The sequence below is a fragment of the Heterodontus francisci genome, chromosome 6, assembly GCF_036365525.1.
Source record: "Heterodontus francisci isolate sHetFra1 chromosome 6, sHetFra1.hap1, whole genome shotgun sequence".
In the NCBI taxonomy this organism is placed as follows: Eukaryota; Metazoa; Chordata; class Chondrichthyes; order Heterodontiformes; family Heterodontidae; genus Heterodontus; species Heterodontus francisci.
The window spans coordinates 72565642-72586838 of record NC_090376.1 but is presented as its reverse complement, the minus strand read 5'-3'; the positions used below and the strand labels follow the sequence as shown (position 1 = coordinate 72586838).

Genomic DNA, 21197 nt, shown 5'->3' with positions numbered 1-21197 from the left:
AACAGTGAGTCTAAATAGTGAATGTCAGCAGGCCAGCAGATAACATCACAACCTTATCCTGCCCTTGTGTACTTTCCAGCAAGTGTCACTGGAGAGTGATATGGGGTGGAAATCTTGATTGATTTTTTTCCCTTCTTTGCCAGGGAAACTTACAACAACTGCTGTGTGTCACATTAGCTGAGAGCAGTTCATTCAGCAAAGACCAGGGGCTGAATTTTTGTTCTGGGGTCGGAACCCCACATCGCGTCAGTGCTTTCCGCCCAATGCGATTTTTGATGCACAGACCAGTTAGAGGCCAAGGTGCATAGTCGTCATCCAATTAGGGGAGAGTGGCAAGAGAAAGTCAGCTAGGCAGACCAAGGAGGCCTGGCTGAAGAAGGCAGAGGAAGTGAGTGGCCAGAGCATGGTGAGGAGGACCTGGATTCACTGTCACAAACGCTTCAATGACCTTCTACAGACTGGCAAGGTGAGTGCAACACTGCACCCAGATGACAGGCCTCTGGGTCTGCAGTCAAAAGCATAGACATGAGATGAGCAGCCTGAGGGCGCATAGTCCTCCAGAACAGTCAAAACATGTGCCCAGTAGCATGACGGAGCCATGGGCAAAGCTCACATCACTAGCATGAGTGCAGGAAGACAGTAACATCACATGTGTTAGTGCAGCTGGAAGTAGTGAAAGCAGGTAACTCTCACACTCTTGACCTTGCAGGAGAAAAGAGCGCACAATGCAAGAGAAAAGGACTCAGTCAGGTGGTTCAGTGCCACACCTAGCCATTCTGACAGCCATGAAGGTGGCAACCCTTGATGAAGCCAGGGTCGCAGCGCATGAAGGAATGCGCGATGGCGAGATGGCAGTCCATCCAAGACAGGGTGAAAAGATCTGATCATCTCCAGATGACGGGGATAGAGCCTCCTCCCCAGCTGCCTTCATGCCAAAGCAATGGCACTAATGGCCTGCTTCAGCTCTGTAGAAGCAGTTGGTGACAGAGGCAATTTGGCATAACCAACTTCTTAGGGCCAGGGACTTAATGTGGAGGAGGTGGCCTCTCCCACTGGCTGGAAAGTCAGGGCAAGGTCACCTACAGCGGCCCTGGAAACCACGACTGTATTTTTCAGTCCTCAGTCCTGCATTCGTGGCTTCCGCCCATCTAAAGCAGGATGTACCCCCTCCAAACGATGCTTGTCAAGCAGAAGGCTACTGCTGGGACTGCAGCAGTCCCCAGAGCAGCAGCCATCAAGGAGGCCAGGAGTGCAGGTAAGTGGGGTCAGGGATCGCCAGGGTAATCAGGCAGGCCCTGGCGAGGATGGGAGTGGGGAAGTTGATCGCGAGGGCTGGGGTGGGTCTTCCAGCAGTGCCAGCACTTGCTGCTGTGGGGGGCCCTCCGTGAGGCACAGGTTGCCTGATTAGGAGGAACTCCCTCACTGAACCCACAGGGAGGCTGCCAGGTTTTATTGGGTGGCCTCCCCAGGTGGTGAAATGCCCATCCACAATTGGTAAAATACCAGAGGCAGCAGGAAGAGGCCCTTAAGGGGCCAATAATTAGCCAATTTAGGGTCTCAATTGACCCAAAGGCAGGCAAGCCACCTGCCAGCTTACCTGCTGCTAGTAAAAACCAGCAAAGGTAGGTAGGCAACGGGCACAGTAGCCCCAGCCATCCCACCCAATTTTATGTCTCCACCAACCTCCCAGCCCGCTCCCGGCGGGGGCAAGTGCGGTGTAAAATTCTGGCCGACGTCTCCCTCAAGGACAGATGTGTAGGGGAAGCCAAGGCAGACCAAGGGACATCTTCGTCACTGTCTGCAGAGCATGAAGAAGCGAGGAAGCTGCACTGTCACACCAGTCAAGCACACCCTCGGTGGGCCCCTCATGCAATCTTAGAACAGGTGGCACAGGTTGAGAAAACTTCACGAGTGAGCAGGAGGAAGTGAGGGAGGCAGAGGCAGCTGTGGGAAGTCCCTATTGGAGAATGGAGGAAATACATAGCCATGCTCAGCTGGGCGGAGATGCACATCCTCAGCAGTCACAAACAAGTTGGCATTGCTGGACCAGCAGCAGCAGATGTGTGCCCACAGGTTGAAGTTCCCTGAGGCGGCGTGGCGACATGGGCACTGAATGGAGGAGTCCATTCATCACATGTACACCGTCATATCTCAGGGTTTTGAGCACCTGAGCTCCTCCATTGAGAGAGTGGCTAACTTTGTGGAATGCCATATGCGGCATCACTCTGAACATAACATTATAAGAAATAGGAGCAGAAGTAGGCCATTTGGCCCATCGAGCCGCCTTCTCCATTTAATAAGATCATGGGTGATATGATTGTGGCCTTAACTCCTCTTTCCTGCCTGCCAACCCCCTCCCCCCTCCATTAACCCTTAACTCCCTTGTAGATCAAAAATCTGTCGAACTCAACCTTGAATATATTAAACAGCCCAGCCTCCACTGCTCTCTGGTAGAGTGTGCCCACGAGACCTGCTAGGCCTGAGGTGATTCTCAATGAGGGAACGCAGGTCAGAAACCAATTGCCTGGATAGATACAGCTTCCTGCAGCACTGATGCTCTTACATTTCTAAAAAGCTTATTCTTCTTAGGTACACCCTGTTGTGAGGGTATCACCTTCATTGTCTCCCAACCTTTTGTTCTTCACCTCTTAGTCCCCAATGGCCAAGGGTCTGCGTCTGTTACTGAGGTTCTCTTCATTGCTGCTCATCTCCAATTCGGTGTAGCTAATCCCCATTTACAGGAATGGCCTTACTTTGCGTCCAGCTGGACTATCACTGACTCCTTGACTGCACTGCTTTGCCCCAGTGACCCCTACAGTCTCTCACTCCAAACACGCCCATCTGCCCCAATGCTCACTTATCAAACTCTCAGGAAGCACTGTTAATGTGATGGCTACTGATTAGCAATGAATAATTTGATCCTTGAGTCTACCCCTCTTATGCAGTGTTCTGACTAACACCTGTGTACACGACAGGCTCCCCGCTGCGATACCGCCTCCTCCTCATGTTTCCTGTGCGTCCTCTCAAAAATTGCAAACGGCCCTTTAACGAGCTGACAGTTGGCTTGTTTGCATGCCAAATTACAGACCTGCCATTTTAGGACACTTCGCTGCTTCCCAACTCCATTACAAAAATCGCAGCAAGTCGGGAAACAGTCATGGTGGCACAATTTTCCAGGCTCGCCTGCCTTCGTTCCCACCTCCGCCACCCTTCAAAAATACTACCCAAAGAATCAAAACAGGGTCTTCTAGTCTGTTACGCACTTTACCAACTGGGTCATTAGGGAGCTCCCTGCAGAACAGTGTTGATCAATCTTATCCTGTTAAGAGTTCTTTCCAGTGATTGACATGCAGATGATGCCTCTGTAATTAATCACTGAGCAGAAGCTCCCCTTATTTGCAGTGATACATTGATGTTTGTCCTTTACTCCTTTGCTCTTTCATTAGTTTGTAAGCCATGCATAGCTCATTAATTCTACCGTTAATGGTTTAATGCTCACGGGATAGAACCTTTAATCCTTTCTACAGGTAGACTGAACTTTGCAAGCTTGACTTCAAATTCCCTGAAATTCTACCATTGCTTTCAGCTTAATTTTCTCAAGACATTAGAGTTTGCAATATCTTAATGTAGTTTATTAATAAACTGGGATTGCAGCACATTTTTATGATGTTAGAGTACAAAGGGCAGTTTATTCTGCACATCACATGTAAGTACAGATATAGGTGAGATCAATCTACACAGCTTGTATATTCCTTAGAATACAGTTTGGAAAATGCTCCTGATGTTTGTTGTTAATTAGTCTTTCTCATGTGATGGTTTTGCCACATTATTATCACGTGGTGACCTCGATATTGCCTTAACCAGAACAATATGTTGATTTGGATTAATCTTATTTTTAAAGCCGTTTTGCTCTCCTCCTCTTCCCCTCCAGTATCCCAACACTCAAACCGTAAATATTGCACAGCAGGCTAAGCATGTAGCTTGTTTGTACCAGTAACAACAAAAAAATCCATTATAACCTGACTGTCCCAGGCACAATTTAAAACACTTAAAATTCTAAGTATCATCAGTGATACATTTTAGCATATTGTGTTCTCTCGAAAACAATAATTTCTTTACATATTCAAATAAGAATATATGTTTTCACAAACCTCTAATTATGACCCAGTTTGCTCAGAACTGCAGCTGCATATATATTTAATCTAAAATGTGCATTACTTACAAAATATTAAAAAATAATAGTTTTCATGTGAGATGTGATACCTTTTAGTTCCATCATTCTAATTCCACAATAAGAATGCAACTTTTATGTCCTTCATGCTAAAACAAATCCTGAAATGCTGAAATATTCTGAAAAAAGCTGATTTTGTAATCCAATTTAAATTTAGGACGTAATTTTACATTACCAGCCAAACATTCAGGAGAGAGCCCGCGTCCAGCAGGCCTGGGGAGCAACGCCAGGATTTTACACTCCCCAGGCCCTTAATTGGATTTGGGCAGGACTTCCACCCTTCTGAGGCAGGAAGTCCCGCCTCCAAGTACTGCCAGCCAAACAGCGGGCCTGCATCTCTCAGTTCCAGCAGCGCCACTGGGAGCGGTGGGCACTGCTGCGACTGCACCCAGCCAACAGTAGGATCATGGGCGTCGGCCCTGGAAGAGAACTAAGTGTTGGGGCCTCGCCGGGGATAATCGGCTGGGCCCTGGCAAAGCAAGGGGTGTCAGTTGGGAGGGGGTGACTTTATTACAGTGGGGGCAGTTGGGGCTTTGGGGGGAGCCCTCTGTGGGGCACAGGGTGCCCGATCAGGAGGACCACCACCCCTGTCCACAATGATGGCGGCCTTCTGTGGGGCCTAAGGCGCCCGTCTGCCGCTGGTAAAATACCAGTGGTGGTGGGAGGTGGCCCTTAAATGGCAGCTAATTGACCACTTAAGGGCCTTGATTGGCCTGGGGTGGGCGAGCTGTTTCTCGCCCCGGCTGCCTCTGGTAAAATTGCAGCGGGAAGGCATCGGGAATGGAACCACCACCCCCCCCCCACCAACCTCCCACTCAATTTTATGACCCCCACTGACACTAGCCCGCTCCTGTGGTGGGCGGGGTGGGGGCAGGGCAGGAGGTGTAAAATTCTGGCCTTGGTCTTTGCAGCCTACTAGCACAAATCTGATCAACAACACAAAACTGCCCAGCTTTGAGCTGGTGCAGGGAGCTAATCTAATGCGAGGTATGAAAAATCTGGTCTGTAGCTCAATTTAGGAGGATGTGCACACTTTAAAATTCGACATTTAAGACATTTGCCAACACTTGCTAACACTCGGAGGAAAGAAGAAGTCCCAGGAAAAATTAGGTGAAAGGAAACCGAATGTAGAATCACAAAGAAAGTATGAGGGCAAGTGATAGACTCCTTGTTCGATGCCAGCAAAGTGGATGTGCTGCTACATGAGTTGGCTACAATGCCCTCTAATTTAGAGGACAGTGGTGTACCCTTCCCAAGAGGTAATCAGGATCAATGCTGGAAACAGATGCAGAAATAAATGATATACTTTCTGGAATCTGACAAAGAATGGCTCACAGCACCATGTATTGGGTAGATGGCTCAGGATCTCTTGCCACAAAACGTTTCCGGTCAAACAGTCATAAGCAAATTGGAATACAATCTATCAACATGATTCATTTTCACTTTCTGACATGCATGTTGGCCTACAAGTCACTGTGCATGTGCTCCTTCAACTTACTGCATGCGATGACTACATCCCTGCTTATCCAACAAGTTGGCACATCGAAGCCATTGTCCTACCTTGGAAAACTGCCTCCCTGGTGAATCATCAATTGAGAAGGCACATCTTCTCTGACATGCCCAAGTAGTTCTGCTAAGGTTTGTCAGCCCAAATACTTCATAACGGTGGCTCTGTGCAACCTATAAAAGCCATTACCATGAAAGAGGAGAAGAGGACGGACAAAAGTAGAATGAGATAGCACTTAAGGAGGATGCACCCCAGAAGATATTTATTTTCTATCCCCTCCTCCCCAAAGAGTATAACAGGAACACAGGTCTTATGATGATATGACAGAAGAAATAGGGGAGCTCTGCCATTTATGCATGAGGATCTACAGCCACAGTCATCTTCCCACTTTGTGGCTCTGAAAGTGATATCTATACTCAACTTTTATGCCACTGGATCACTAGAGACAACTACAGAGTTACCTGGTGCAAGTCACATTTGCACAAATCTGGCACAACTAACTGTTTGGAATTCTGGGACGTTGAGAATGAGATTTAACAACAGCTTGCTCTGACATAGCACCTTTAACACAAAACATCCCATTGTGCTTCTCAGTGACAAAAATAACTGGACAGTGAACTTTCAGAGTTTCAGAAAGCTTTTGAAAGATGTTAGAAAGATTGCCAAGGGGAGAGAGATTTCAGATTGTGGTAACAAAATTGCTGAAGAATTTGTTATCAAAGCTGGTGAAAAGAGTGAGTAGGGATGCATGAGAAGTCAGGGTCAGGAGAGCAGTGGGTATGTGCTAGAACATGGGGCTGAAGAAGTTTGCACTGGTAGGGAGGTCACAGCCATGGAAGGAACTTGTAGATGAGGCCAAGACTTTGAAATCAATGTATTGGAGAATGGGAAACCAAAGAAAGTTGGAGAGGTGATGGGGACAGAGCTTTTTACAGGATAAGATGCAGATCATTAAATTTTGAATGAGTTGCAATTTGCAGAAGGTGAAATTTGACAGGTTACGACCAGGTGAGAAAGGTGTCTAGGGGTCCCTCTCAGCCTTCACCTGGTCTTACTGTAAAATGGTTTTATTTTTAAACACATTGTGTTTTAAGCTCCCCCTTGGTGAATCCTTATTCACTGCTTTCCAATTATAAGGCAAAGAAACAAGCACAAACAGGCTTTCTCAGGTTTAAAGAAGAAAAGTGAAATTTTATTCAACTTAAACACTAATTTGGTTGATGCCTACGGATACACGATGCGTCCACACCAGCATGCATACGCAATACACACATGCAAATAGAGACAGAAAGAGCAGAAGAAAAATAAAGTGGAAAAGTTTAAGGCAATCTCTGAGGAGGGTTTTTTGTTACTGTGCTTTGAGCTCGCTGTAGAGTCCTTCATTGAGGATATGGTCTTGCTTTTCGATGGGGCCCAGTATTCTTCTTAAACTGCAGGAGATTTTTCTCTCTCTCTTGGGGTTCATGTGTCTTCAATGAAGCTGGTGAGAAACAGATGGGAGCAGACAGGAGACAGATGTTCACTTAACGGCCACTTAAGGGCCCTCGCCCACCTCCGTGGGTATTTTACCCATGGCAAGTGGGTGTGCTGGGGACGTGAAAGGCCACCCAGCGATAGCTGCCAGCCTTTCTGCGCCCTGGGAGGAGCGCATGGTAATCAGGCACAGGGTGCCCTATTGAGGGCCATCCCCCCGCCTCCCAACCCACCCCCGGGACCCAAGACGCCCCGTCCCCCCAAACGACCACTTCAGCCGCACCAAGGAAGGACCGATCCCCCTGGGTGAGGCATGCCCCTATTTACCTTCCCTCCTGGATCCATGGCTTTGGCTGGGCTGCAGTCCCAGCAGTGGCCACTGCTCCCGGTGGTGCTGCTGGGACTAGGAGCTGATTGGCCGGCAGCTCACTGAGGTGGGACATCCTCCCTCAAGTGGGTGGAACTCCCACCTCGGAACAGTTAAAGCCCGGGGACCCGTAAAATGTGGGACGGAGCCCCGGGCTAGGCGGAAGCGGGTTCACCACCGACTTTCATGTCGGTGGTGAATTCCCGTCTACCTAAGGTAAGATCCAGCCCACTGTCTCTACAACTTAAAACTCCCCAAGTTGGCCAGCAGGGTGGCCACATGACCAACTGGTTTGACCAGATTTGTTCTGTGTATTGGGAGCAGGGGATAGCTCCTTTGTTTTAACACTGTCTGCTAATATGCAAAAATGTCTTTCCGGCCAGGGGCCTGGCAATTCCTTATAACAGGCCTTCTCTTCTTCCCAGCAACAATTTGAAATTTAATGTCCATGTGGTGAAATTAATGTGCCTCATTCTTGGCAGGGGCCTGCATGTCACTGGCAAGGAAAGCATTGGAGTAATCGAGTCTGGAAGTGGCAAAGTCATGGATAACAGTTTCAGTGGCAGTGGTGTCGCTACAAGGCAACATGTAGAAAGGAAAAAAGGGACCCAGGCCTTTGATTATACCAGAGACGACTATTTGAGGGCAGGAGGTGAAGCATGGATAGACTGTAGCAGCTTAGATAGAAATTTTAAGAAGAGTCTTAAAGGAAGTGAGAGAGGTAGAGGCAGAGGGGTTTCGAGAGGGAATTCCAGAACTTAAAAGCCTCGACGGTGAAAGGCATGGCCACCAATGGTGGGAGTGGGATATTCAAAAGAAGCCAATCTCAACATTTGTGAAAACTAAACTAAACTAAACACAAAAGTAAGGAATTCACAAAACAGTGGGAAGTATGTTAGATTTCAGAAAAATGTGATGGGTTCCTGAAATGGATAGGCAGATGGTAGTTACAATTTAATGTGGATAGGTGTGAGTTCATGCACTTTCGAAGGCAAAAGAAGCAATAGAAGTATACTTTAAAGGAAAAAAATCGCTGTGTGGATGAGCAGAAAAACCTAGACTTTATTATCACTAGGCGAGTGTGTGTAGCCACAGCAGTTTGCCAGTGCCTGAAAAATTTATTAGTTGCAATGAGAAAAATCTGCTGGTCAGACATTTATGGATTTAAATTTAGTGGATGCCTTAGTTGGGAGATACATTTTTTGCTTGCAGAACCGCACCCTCCCTCCCCCCAACAGCCCCAGTCCACTGCTCCTTGATGCAAATTATTAAACCTCCTGTTACATTGTTTTGCAATGGTGTAATTAGGCAGCTTTATTTCTCAAGAGTTTTACAGAGAGTAAATTAATTTTTGGCTTGTGGCTTCAATGGAATCAGGAGAGATACAAACCAGACTGACGATTCACTATCACCCATTTTACAGAATCGCACAAACTCGAGATCTATTCCATTTTGTCCCATATTGAACTGTGACTATTGAAAAGCTAAAAACAAAAGTATCAATGATGAAACTTGTTTCTACTGACAGAGGGTTGCCCGGGTTTATGTAATGGAAATGGACGATGCACGTTGGATCAGAATGGTTGGCATTGCATGTGTCAGCTGGGCTGGAGGGGTGCTGGATGTGACACTTCCATGGAAACTGCGTGTGGAGACGGAAAAGATAATGATGGAGGTAAGAAGCTCTTTGTGCATTTTAAATCTGCAGTGGTATTATTAATAGGACAGTGGCCATAAAAGGTTTGCTATTTTTAAGAATAATCATAGAGAGTCATTTACAGCACAGGAGGCCATTCGGCCTGTCGAGTCCATGCTGGCTCTTTGCAATGCAATCCAGTCAGACCCACTCCCCAGCTCAATCCTCATAGCCCTGCAAGTTTATTTCCTTCAAATGCCTATCCAATTTCCTTTTAAAATCATTGAACGTCTCCGCTTCCACCACCTTCATGGGCAACAAGTTCCAAGTCATTACAACTTGCTGCGTAAAAGAGTTCTTCCTCACATTCCCCTTGCATCTCTTGCCCAAAACCTTCAATCTGTGTCCCCTAGTCGTTGTACCATTACTTAATGGGAAGAGATTTTCCTTATCTAACTTATCTCAGCCTGTCATAATCTTGTCCACCTCTATCAAATCTCCTCTCAATCTCCTTTGCTCCAGGGAGAATAACCCCAGCTTTTCTAACCCAACCTTGCAACTAAAACCCCCATCCCAGAAAACATTCTGGTAAATCTCCTCTGCACCCTCTCAAGGTCCCTCACATCCTTCCTAAAGTATGGTGACCAGAACTGGACGCAATACTCTAGTTGGGATCTAACCAGAGCTTTATAAAAGTTCAACAATTTTTCATGTTTAAATTGTCATGATTAAAATAATTTGGCATTTCATGAATATTTATGTGAATGCGACTGCAAACCTTAACCAGACTTCAGTCAGCCAATATATGAAACCCTTCACTCTTCAGAAATTCTGCATAAGTTGATGGTTGGCTCTTTTGTTGGCATTGCAAAGTGCAGCATGGTCCATATTGGAGAGTCTACTATTGAGTGAGATGATGTTGTATTATGCATGTCAGCAACAGTTTTATGAATTTTCACCTGACTTTTATTTAGTAAGCTTTGTGACTTTGAGAAACACCTACCTGTAACAGCAGAGCTGTTGTCATTGGACAAATCTTCACCTTAGGATTTTTGATAGCTGGTCAACCATGCCTCTCACTCGGAGCTCCATACCAAACATTCAGTGGGTTTGCTGTGCTTGCTATGTACAGCATAAAATAAATTCTCTGAAGACAGTTAAACACAACTTCAAAAAGTGGGAGCACTAACTGTTATTAGCTGTTAGTACCTCCCAGTGATCAGTGGTACATGGCTCTCAATGTCCACGAATGGCGGAAGCTGCTCTTTAGCTCTTGTTCCAAGGCCCTGTCACCAGATTGGCTACCTTCTACCCATCCCTGGCAATGACTATTCCAATTTTCCTTTGAGTACAATGCTGATGTCCCCACATAAATTTAGCTGACTTCTTTCTCCTTTTCTGTAGCTTAAAATTTGTGGACTTTAGGTCCTAGCATGTTCTTTACACTGTCTAGTCTTCCCTCCTTCCTCTTCCAGTGCCTCCAGAGCATCTTATTTTCCCTATTATGATTTTGTTTTCCCATCAGCATGAATGTACATTGTCCGACCTGTCTGAACTTGGTGTGGTCAAGATAATAGATGATAAGGTGAAATGTTCAGCATGGAATTAAGTTTCTATCACCCAGATCCATCACTTTTTAATAGTTCCCTTTTTTCCAACAAACACAATTGCTGCATTCTGTAAGTTTATTCTTTGCACATGTGCTACCTGGTAATAGAGCCTTCTTCAGCATGTACAAAATAAAGACTTCTCACAATAAAAGGTATGGAGGTTTTAGTGTGTCGCATTTCACTGTGAGAAACAGGCCCTCTGCTAGTATGCAAATTGCACAGATGAGTTTGTTTTCCTTCCAGTATTAACCAGTCCAAGTCCATTTAAAAAAAAATTAATTATTTTGTTAAAGATATCTTGGTTCTTTCTGTACCAGATGGCTTAATAGATTGCATGGACCCTGACTGCTGCCTTCAGTCTTTATGCTATGATAATCCGCTGTGCCATGGATCACCGGATCCTCTTGATGTTATTCAGCAGACTCAAATGCCAACTTCACAACAGAATCTTCAATCCTTCGATGACAGAGTTAAATTTCTCATCGGCAAGGATAGCACACATGTGATTCCTGATGAAAACCCTTTCAACAGTGGGTAAGGTCTTTCAGAATAGGCATTTTAAAAAATACATCTGTGGTATAAATCTAAAATATATTAGAATCGTACTTCTGCACATGCTTTCTGTCAACTTTTCCCATTATAAAAGTCTATGATCACATCTATAATCGAAGCTGCTTATGTAAACATTCAACTGCTGCCAGTGGAGTTGCAGCAGTGTCCCCACTAGTGGAATGGTGCAATTACAGCATAACAAGTTTACATTAGCCAGTTCCCATTATAAATGTATAAATAGGAATTTTTAACGGAAAAAGAGAAATAAGAGCATAATATCTGTCTACCGTGATCCAAAAAAGCCCCTGGCTTCGAGCCCTATGTTACCTTTTGTCTACACTTGATCTTGGCTGTGTGCAATGTCATGTGTTATCAGCTAATATATGCTTAACCGTCAAAGCTTCAAAACAAAAATTCCATTACAAAGAGAGACACAGGGAACTGAGTATCTTTTCTACCTGTCATGTAGAGACTCGAATTAACTCTCTAGTTAATATGGTTCCAGATTTTTCTTTAAATTTGCTTCTCTAAAATTATATATGAGAGACATGGCATGGTTCTATATTGGGGTATAAATGGATCCAAAAAAAAAAGCAAAATACTGCAGATGCTGGAAATCTGAAATAAAAACAAAAAGTGCTGAAAATACTCAGTAGGTCTGGCAGCATCTGTGGAGAGAGAAACAGAGTTAATGTTTCAGGTCTGTGACCTTTCATCAGAACACAAAAAAACTTGCATCTATTTTGAACTGTTGTAATGTGGGTAACACAGCTGCCAAATTGCATACAGCAAACTGCCACAAAATGTGCTAATGACCAGGTAATCTGTTCTTATAATGTTGATTGAGGGATAAATATTGGCCGTGACACCAGGGATAACTCCCCTGCTCTTCTTTAAAATAGTGCCATAGGATCTTTTACATTTCTCCCAAGCAAGGAGATGGGGACTTGGTTTAACAACTCATCCAAAAGGCAGCACCTCTAACAGTGCAGTACTCCCTCAATACACCCTGGAGTGCCAGCCTTAATTTTTGTGTCTATCCCTGGAGTAGGACTTGAACCAAGAACCTTGTGTCTCAGACGCAAGAGTGCTACTAGCTAGGCCATGGCGAACATAGCTTTATGAGCATTATGTTTAATGTTAATTGACAGGCAGGGCAAATGGATTGTAAATATGATTATTTTATAATATTGCTTAATTGTGTAATTACAATTACAAAAGGAATTTTGTGCTTATAGTCATAAACATCTCAAAAAAGTACAAATATAGTCTGCTTTTGTATGATGAGATGTGCACTTTTTAACAGTACATTGCAGTGTGCTGTGCTTCATATTTTGAAATCCTACTAGCTCTGTGTTACTGTGATGAACTCATGAGCTCTGAGAAAATTCCTTACATTTAGGATATGGACTATAAAAATCATGAGGGATATGATCCAATATAAACATTTCCCATCTTGTAAGTACATGTACACAGTCTGTTCATAGCAGAGATGAGGCAATACCCAGATAAAAGCTGTTAAGACATTATGTAAGAAAGGATATCTGTCTGTACGTTTTTTGTAAAATACATTGTAGTTGAGTTTATTCTAGTGATAAAACTTTCAAAATAGAATCATAGAATGATAACAGCACAGGAGGAGGCCATTCGGCCCATCATGTCCATGCCAGCACTCTGCAAGAGCATCTCTGTTAGTCCCGCGTCCCCGCCCTTTCCCCGTAGCCCTTAGTAGTAGTAGTGGAATATGTAGATATTACGTGACATGGCAGCAAACAGAAGTAGAAAGGGCCACCATATTAAGCATGCTATAAATTGCCTATTTTGCTTTTGACAGCTTGTCAAGTTGCTTTATGTCTTGTTACATTCTGGGAATTTTTGACTCGATAGTTTCCTCTGGTTCAGTCTCACAGACCAACTTCCATAGGTGAGCACTCACTCCTACAACACAGTGTGTGTTTTTACTTTCTCAGTATCTAGGTAAATGTAGTGAGCTCAGGCTTGGAATAAGGAACTCTCATCGCTCGATTCCAGGATGTACCGCATGCCCTCATGATTTCCTTAACTTCAGTAGATGGAATAATAATCATTTTATAAGAGTGTGGCTTAAGTTTTAAAACTACTACTGAGATTTATTGGAAATAGATAAACAAATAAATGATGGTAGGAGAAGCAAACAATAGATTTACGCTATTTATACATTTAACCATATCTCCTTGGGATGTGGGAAATAAAAAAAAAATCCCTCCTGTTTCTCAGTATACAACCTCAAGCACCGTGCCAGATTAATCTCATGGTGGTTTGTTCCATGGAGTCTCTGGCTTGTCTCTATCTAATAGCTTCAGTTTGACTGCAGACTGGGAGATAACCAGCCTCAGATAGAACAGACAAAATCCTTTTAAGAAACTTTGGATCATAGGGCACCAGAAAAGGCACCTTTATAACTACATTGGGTAGTCGTCAATTCATCGGATGCAAAATGTCTTTGTTCACGCAAATACATCTGCCAATTAAACATATACTTTAAACTTGTTTGAACAGAATGGCTTAACCTGAGACTAAACTATTCTGTCCTTCTAGACTGCTGCTGTAACAACCTAATGGTCAGTTGTTTGCAGCAGCAGTTGCAACACAATGTATCAGGCACTCAGCTACAAAATTACCAGTTACATTTGCATGTCCAATCAATGCCTATATAAATAACTCAGTCCTGAGCTGTTAGGTATCAAATGGACTGGCTATTTTCTGGAGGTGAGCTTGGTTTTTTTTGTAACGCCACCAGCACTATGACAAACAAAACAGAAGCTATCAGGGTCAGAAATGTTTCATTTTTGCCACAGGTCCAAGCAAACTATGCCATGGATGGTTTAAAGATTTGGTGAGAAAACACCACCAAGTTCGAAATAGACCAAGCTTCTATGAAACTGTTAAGAGGATTGTGATAGAGACTATATACATACACTGAGAGTGAGTGCTAAAGGATTGCCTTCAAATTTAATAATGTTTATGGTGTCGTACAGAGCAGTTTACAGGATTAGACACTACATTAAGTGACCTTTAATACAAACTGGATTCCAAATGCAAGAAATCCATTATTTTAGGATTGAACCAGATAAATGAAATTAACATTGTTGTTAATCAGGTATCTAAACTAGAGTACCATCAAGGCTATAAATAGGACTGTACTTTTCTTCTGTTTTTATTTTATTCTTCAACTGCTCCTGCAGCAGGCGCCAAGCAAGAGATGAGCTTTTCAGGGATGAGATCTATTATTGAAACATAGGCCTTGAAGTTATGCTGTATGATATTAATATACAAACACGACATGCTTATATGAATTCCTTTGTCTGTTACTTTAACAGAGGCACTAACCAGTAAGCTAATATCAGGTACAAAAACAAGAAATGCTGGAATCACTCAGCAGGTCTGGCAGCATCTGTGGAAAGAGAAGCAGAGTTAACGTTTCGGGTCAGTGACCCTTCTTCCGAAGAAGGGTCACTGACCCGAAACGTTAACTCTGCTTCTCTTTCCACAGATGCTGCCAGACCTGCTGAGTGATTCCAGCATTTCTTGTTTTTGTTTCAGATTTCCAGCATCCGCAGTATTTTGCTTTTATTTTAGCTAATATCAGGTGTTGTAATTTCAAAGCCGTGATGGAACATTCTGCTTCGTGGCAGAGAAATGCAAATTGCCTCAATGGGCTGATTTTAGTGTTGGGGGTAGGGGTCCTGCTGCTGCGGCCAAAAGTGGGAGTCCTACCCACTTCAGCGGGACCCATGGCCGCATCTTGTCTTCCGCAGCCAATTAATTGCCTGCCACCAGGGTGGCTGTTCCTATTAAGGGTGGGCACCTGTCCCCAGAAGTGGCCAGCTAATCAGAAGGCCATCAGCTCAGCAGCGCCACCAGAAGTGGTGGCCACTGCTGAGGCTACACCAGGAGGTAGAGGGTGCAGCAATTGATGGCACCCTCACAACCAGTTAAGTGGGGTCTGGCAGCCCTACGGCGAGGCAGGCAGGCTCTGGTGATGAGGGGGGGAAGAGAGGGGTTGGGGTTGGTGAGGGCAGGCGGTGCTGTTGCCACAGGGGTGGCCTTTGCCATTAGAGGGCACCTCCGTGGGCCAAAGACTGCCTGAATAGGAGAACCCCCGCTCCGGAGCCTGCCAGGATTTACCTGGCGGTCACCCCACACAGCGGATGGACCCCCCCACCACTGACAAAATGCCAGCAGAGGCGGGTAGAGGCCCTTATTTGGCAATTTAAGTGACTCAATTTGTCTCTGCTCGGAAGGGCCATCTGTCATCTTCCCCACCGCTGGGCAAAATGGCATGGTGACAGGAAGATGACAGGTACACCACTACCCTCACCTTCCAGCACTATGTAATGGACCCCATCATCTCCCAGCCCATCCCCAGTGGGCTGGTAAAATCCAGCCCCATTTGTGGACAGACCAGGTTTGAAGACAGTTTTCACTGATGCTCAAGCTCATTACATTAAAAGTGCCATTTTTTTATTTACAGTTCTGTTGATCGATTTGGTTATTTCTTCACAGAGATATTTTATATTCTGATGAATTGGAAGCCAAGTCTTGTGGAATGCTACTGGCACAAGATTGAGCACTTTTCAGGCACCATGCAATTGTTGAATTGTAGATAATGACCTGGATTTTGTAGGAGGAATAATGATGAGGCTATTGATGCTTACCATTATTATGGAGTAAATCAGACATCAACTTCCAGCATCTGCATATCCACAGTTATGTGCAGAAATCTGGAAGTTGCCATCGATTTACCCTGCTCCTTCACAAGGTTTACTACACCGGTACCTTGCCAAAAGACTTGGCATTAAAACACATGAGCAGTGTGAAGTTGTGTTGCTTACCAACTAGATACCCACTAAACATGCAGGAAGAAGTTAGGACTTGTTCATTCAAGTGTAAATAAATTTATAATGGCATGATAAGTCTTAATTACTACCAAGCAACCCTCTGGCACTGAAAATTTATTTCTACAAGTGTGAAGTCTCATTCCTTTTTCACTTTTTTGTTCTGTCTCTTTTATCTCATTTAATTCCATCTTTATTTCCATCGCTTTATTTTCCTTTCTGTATATGATTTTATATTGAATTAAATGTTCCAATTTATACTTCCTGGTTTAGATTCTGCATGTCTCAGTAAAGATTCTTCAAAATGATTGGTTGAAGAGATATGCTATTGCTTGCCCTGTTCACACAGGTCCCAGATCCCCTGTAGAGGGTGCTGCACTGAAATGGCTCTGTAATTACTGTAAGTTGCCACACAAAAGCCCACTAAAATTCTGCCAGCAACTCGAAGTGTAATGCGCATTGAGTGCGTTTGTTTACTGCTGACCACAAAATCCAGGCCATTAGGTTTCAACTGGACCAAAGCTAAAAGCAGTTCTAGCTTTTGAAAATTAATGCTTAGTTTGAAAAAGCATAAACAATGAATAATAAGGTCATTCTAATTACTGTGAATAATGAGGAAAAAGGTGCGAGGAACGATAAGCCACAAAGCAAATTGATAATCATAACTTGTCATTTGAAATAAGCTGAGATACTGTTTGATGCATACAAAATAAACAGAACAGTGATATATTCCTATGGGCATCAGTTAAAGAGCTTTGGATTTATCTCAATGTCAGCAGTTAGAATATTTGATGAAAAAGATGGAGCAGTTGACTGGGACTTTGCATTTCCAGCATCTTGGGACCAGTGTACTGTATCTGTTTGGTTAATTGATATCATTATTGAACTTAGGAATTCTTAGTGCAGGTCATTTCAATTAGTAATTGGAAGAGAAAATAATCTTTCCTACCTACTATTTATACACGATTGTCTGAAATTGCTTTTTGTTTTCATCTATAAAATCATTTGTTCGCATTTCTCTTTTAAAACATTTTTTTTCTCCTTCCACTAACTTGGGATCTCCACACTACATACCATCCATGGCTTGGGGATCTGATTTAACTGTTCCCTGCCATCACTGTGCTGCTTTGCACTTCAGCCACAAGACAAATTTAAACTGGGGACAGTTTCTCTTCCCTCACAAAGGAAAGGTTCCTGTTCTCAGCTTGGCCGAGGCCTGAGAATTATAACTGAGTATGTGTAGAACTGTGGATGCAGTACACAGAACTCCATGCTGCTGCCTGTCAGGTGCTCTGCACCTCTCTGCCACTGATTTTTACTTCAGTCGCAACCTATTATATGGATAATAAGATCAAATTTAAACCTCTCCAGAATTAATCAGGAAACAATACTATATTGGTAACATTGCCTTTAAATATTTCACCTCGCTTTACTAATTTAAGGCACTGCTAGCACAAGGCTGGAGTACTGAGTCCAGATGTGGTCTGAGATTGCTGAGGCCACTTGCGTTCTTTTGAAAGGGGTTTCCAGTCAGAACAAATATCATCCATTTATCTAATGCCAACATTTTCCTATTTTTAAAAAATTAATTGTTAGAATGTGGGCATTGCTGCCAAGGGCAGTATTTATTTCTCATCCCTAGTTGTCCTTGAGAAGCTGAGGTGAGCTGCCTTCTTGAACAGCTGTTGCTGCGTGGTGAAGGTACTCGCATAATCTTGTTAGTTAGGAATTTTGAGGGTTTTGACCCATGAAGGAACAGTGATATATTTCCAAGTCAGGATGGCTTGTGTTTTTGAGGTGATAGTGTTCCAATGCACCTGCTGCCCTTGTCCTTCTGGCTGGTGGAAGTTGCAAGTTTAGGAAGTGCTGCCAGAGAAGGCTTGCTGATTTGCTGTATTGTATGCTGCAAACATTACACACTGCAGCCACTGTATGTCAGTGATAGAGAGAGTGGGTGTTTAAGTTGGTGGATTGTGTGTCGATTAGGTGAACTGCTTTGTCCTAGATGACGTTGAATTTCTTGAGTGTTGTTGCAGTTGGACCTTATCCAGGCAAGTTCAGAGTATTCCACCACACACCTGCACTGTGCCTTGTAAGTGGTGAAGAGGCTTTGGAGAGTCAGAAGGTGAGCCACTCACAGAATACTCAGCCTCTGATCTGCCCTAGTAGCTACAGCATTTATGTTGCTGGTTCAGTTGAGTTTCTGATCAATGGTGGCACCCAGGATGTTGATGGTAAGGGAATAGAAGACGGTAAAGCCATTGAATGTCAAGGGGACTTGGTTAGGCTCCCTCCTCTTAGAGATGGTCACTGCCTGGTACTTGTGTTGCCCAAATGTTAGGTGCCACTTATCACCTAAGCCTTAATGTTATCCAGGTCTTGCTCCATGGGGGCATGGACTGCTTCATTAACTGAGGAATTGCAAATAGTGCTGAACATTGTGCAATCATCAGTGAACATCTCCTTATCTTACCTTAATTTTCCTATTTAGTCGATAGCAGTTATTATATAGTGATGCAGGCTCAATTTAAAAGAACACTGGATCAGTGGTGACAGATTTCAAGATATTGTTACCAACACAATTGTTTTCCATTAATTCATAAAATCATAGAATAATACAGCATAGAATGAGACCATTTGGCCCATCATGCCTGTGCCAGCTTTTTTGGTAGAGCTAGCCACCTAATCTCACTCCCCTGCTCTATCCCCATAGTCTTGTAATTTTTTTCCCTTCAAGTATTTTCCAGTTCTCTTTTGTATGTTACTATGGAATCTGCTTCCACCACCCTTTCAGGCAGTGTATTCCAGATCACAACAACAGACTGTGTAAAAAAAAATGTTTGCTCATGTCACCTCTGGTTCTTTTGCCAGTCACCTCTGGTTACCTACCCTTCTGCCACTGAAAGCAGTGTCTTTTTATTTACATGATCAAAACCATTCACGATTTTGAACATCTCTATCAAATCTCCTCTAACCTTCTCTGCTCTAAGGAGAACAACCCCAACTTCTCCATATAACTGAAGTCCCTCATCCTTGGTACCATTCTAGTAAATGTCTTCTGTGTACTCTCCAAAGCTTTGACATCTTCCTTAAGTGTGGTACCCAGAATTGAACGCAATACTCCAATTGAGGCATAGCCAGTGTTTATAAAGGTTTAGCATAATTTCCTTGCATTTGTACTCGATGCTTTTATTAATAAGGCCAATGATCTCATATGCATTCTTAATAGCCTTCTCAACTTATCCTGCCACCTTCAAAGATTTGTGTACATACAACCTCAGGTCTCTATGTTCCTGCACCCTCTGTAAAATTGTACCAATTAGTTTATATTGCCTCCCTCATTCTTCCTACCAAAACTAATCACTTCACACTTCTCTGTGATAATTTTCATCTGCTTTGAGTCTGCTCATTTCATCAGTCTGTTTATGTCCTCCTAGTCACTATTTACTACTTTCCAAGTGTTGTGTCATCTACAAACTTTGAAATTATGCCCTATATGCCCAAGTCCAAGTCATTGATATATCAAGAAGAGCAGTGATCCTAATATTGTTCCCTGGAGAACACCACTGTATATTTTCCTCCAGTCTGAAAAACAACTGTTCATCACTATTCTCTGCTTTCTGTCTCTTAGCCAATTTTATGTCCACACTGCCGCTGTTCCTTTAATTTATAGGGTAAATTTTGTGAACAAATCTATTATGTTATACTTTGTTAAATGTCTTTTTACAGTCCATATACACAACATCAATCGCACTGCCCTCATCAACTCTCTCCATTACTTCATCAAAGAACTGCAGAAATTTTTAATTTGCTGATGGAACATGTACAATAGGCCTTTGATATGTAGAAGGCAAACAATTCAAAAAGTAGCAAAATCAGAAACTGCCAAAGACTCAGAAACATTAGCAGTCTTCATTGGAGAATTGAAAATATTCCAGGATGAAAGGGTTTCATACTGGCAGCACAATGAATCATTTGTTTAAATTTTCTTAGTTTTTTTTTAAACCTCTAATTTCTTCCCTGCTAGGCTGTTTCCTTCAGCTGGAATGTTCTTGTCCTTCTCCCAGACTGCCATCAATCCCAGCCACAAATGTTTGACAGCAAATTTGCTTACAGTGAAACAAGCTGCTTTGTGTATTTGACTCTTCCTACATGATGGAGTATCCTTCCAGAGTAAGCGACTCCAACCAGCAGCCTAGCCAAGAACCTTTGGAGCTTGTTCTCACCAGGGATAGACAGACATGAGTAGCCCAGGAACTTGAGCTTGTAACATACTTTTGTTTCATTCTGCCTGTGGTATCTTGCTCTGTGCAAATTGGCTGCTGCACTTTCTATATTACAACAGTGATTAAACCTGAAGAGTACTTCATTGGCTGTAAAGTACTTTGGAATTCCTGAGGTTGGGAATAGACACTATATAAATGCAAATTCTTTCTTCATTTTACCTTTTCAATCTTGCTGCCTTTCAATATGGGCTTTGATCATCACCCAGGTTTCTGATGGAGAAAAGGGTGATTATTCAGTAAAATGTTCTTCCTTATTTCCAAGTTATGTACAGATAATAGTGGCTTTATTACTGACATTCTGTGCATTGATTTCCAAAGCACATGCTTGTACTTCGTCTCATGTGTAACACACAGTGAGCAAACTAATTGTTCATAACAATAGTTGCTACAGAGCATATCATGTCAAATTCATCAAATGTATTTAAGAAACCAAGAACTCTAACTGGAACTTTCAAAACTAAATTCCAGTTTTAATACCTATGAATCCATCCTACAAATGGCATTGCTGGTTGTCCATAATATTTTGCAAAGTAAAGTTTGAAAATATCCTTTGAAGCCACATATATTTAAATTAATCTGTTTAAGAAGTCTTCAAATAGTTTGTAACTTTTAGCATTTTGGTGTATAACTGATGCATAAATTGATTTGATTTATATTC

General features: G+C 43.2%; 1 protein-coding gene across 1 annotated transcript in view; it reads left to right on the top strand.

The window, feature by feature from the left end:
• Window positions 1-21197, top strand: part of tenm4 (teneurin transmembrane protein 4) — a 537020-nt gene that overhangs the window by 365668 nt on the left and 150155 nt on the right. Inside the window, exons 13-14 of the mRNA XM_068033916.1 lie at window positions 9107-9253; window positions 11142-11358. Coding sequence (XP_067890017.1) covers window positions 9107-9253; window positions 11142-11358 — 364 coding nt within the window. The remainder of the gene's footprint in view (window positions 1-9106; window positions 9254-11141; window positions 11359-21197) is intronic.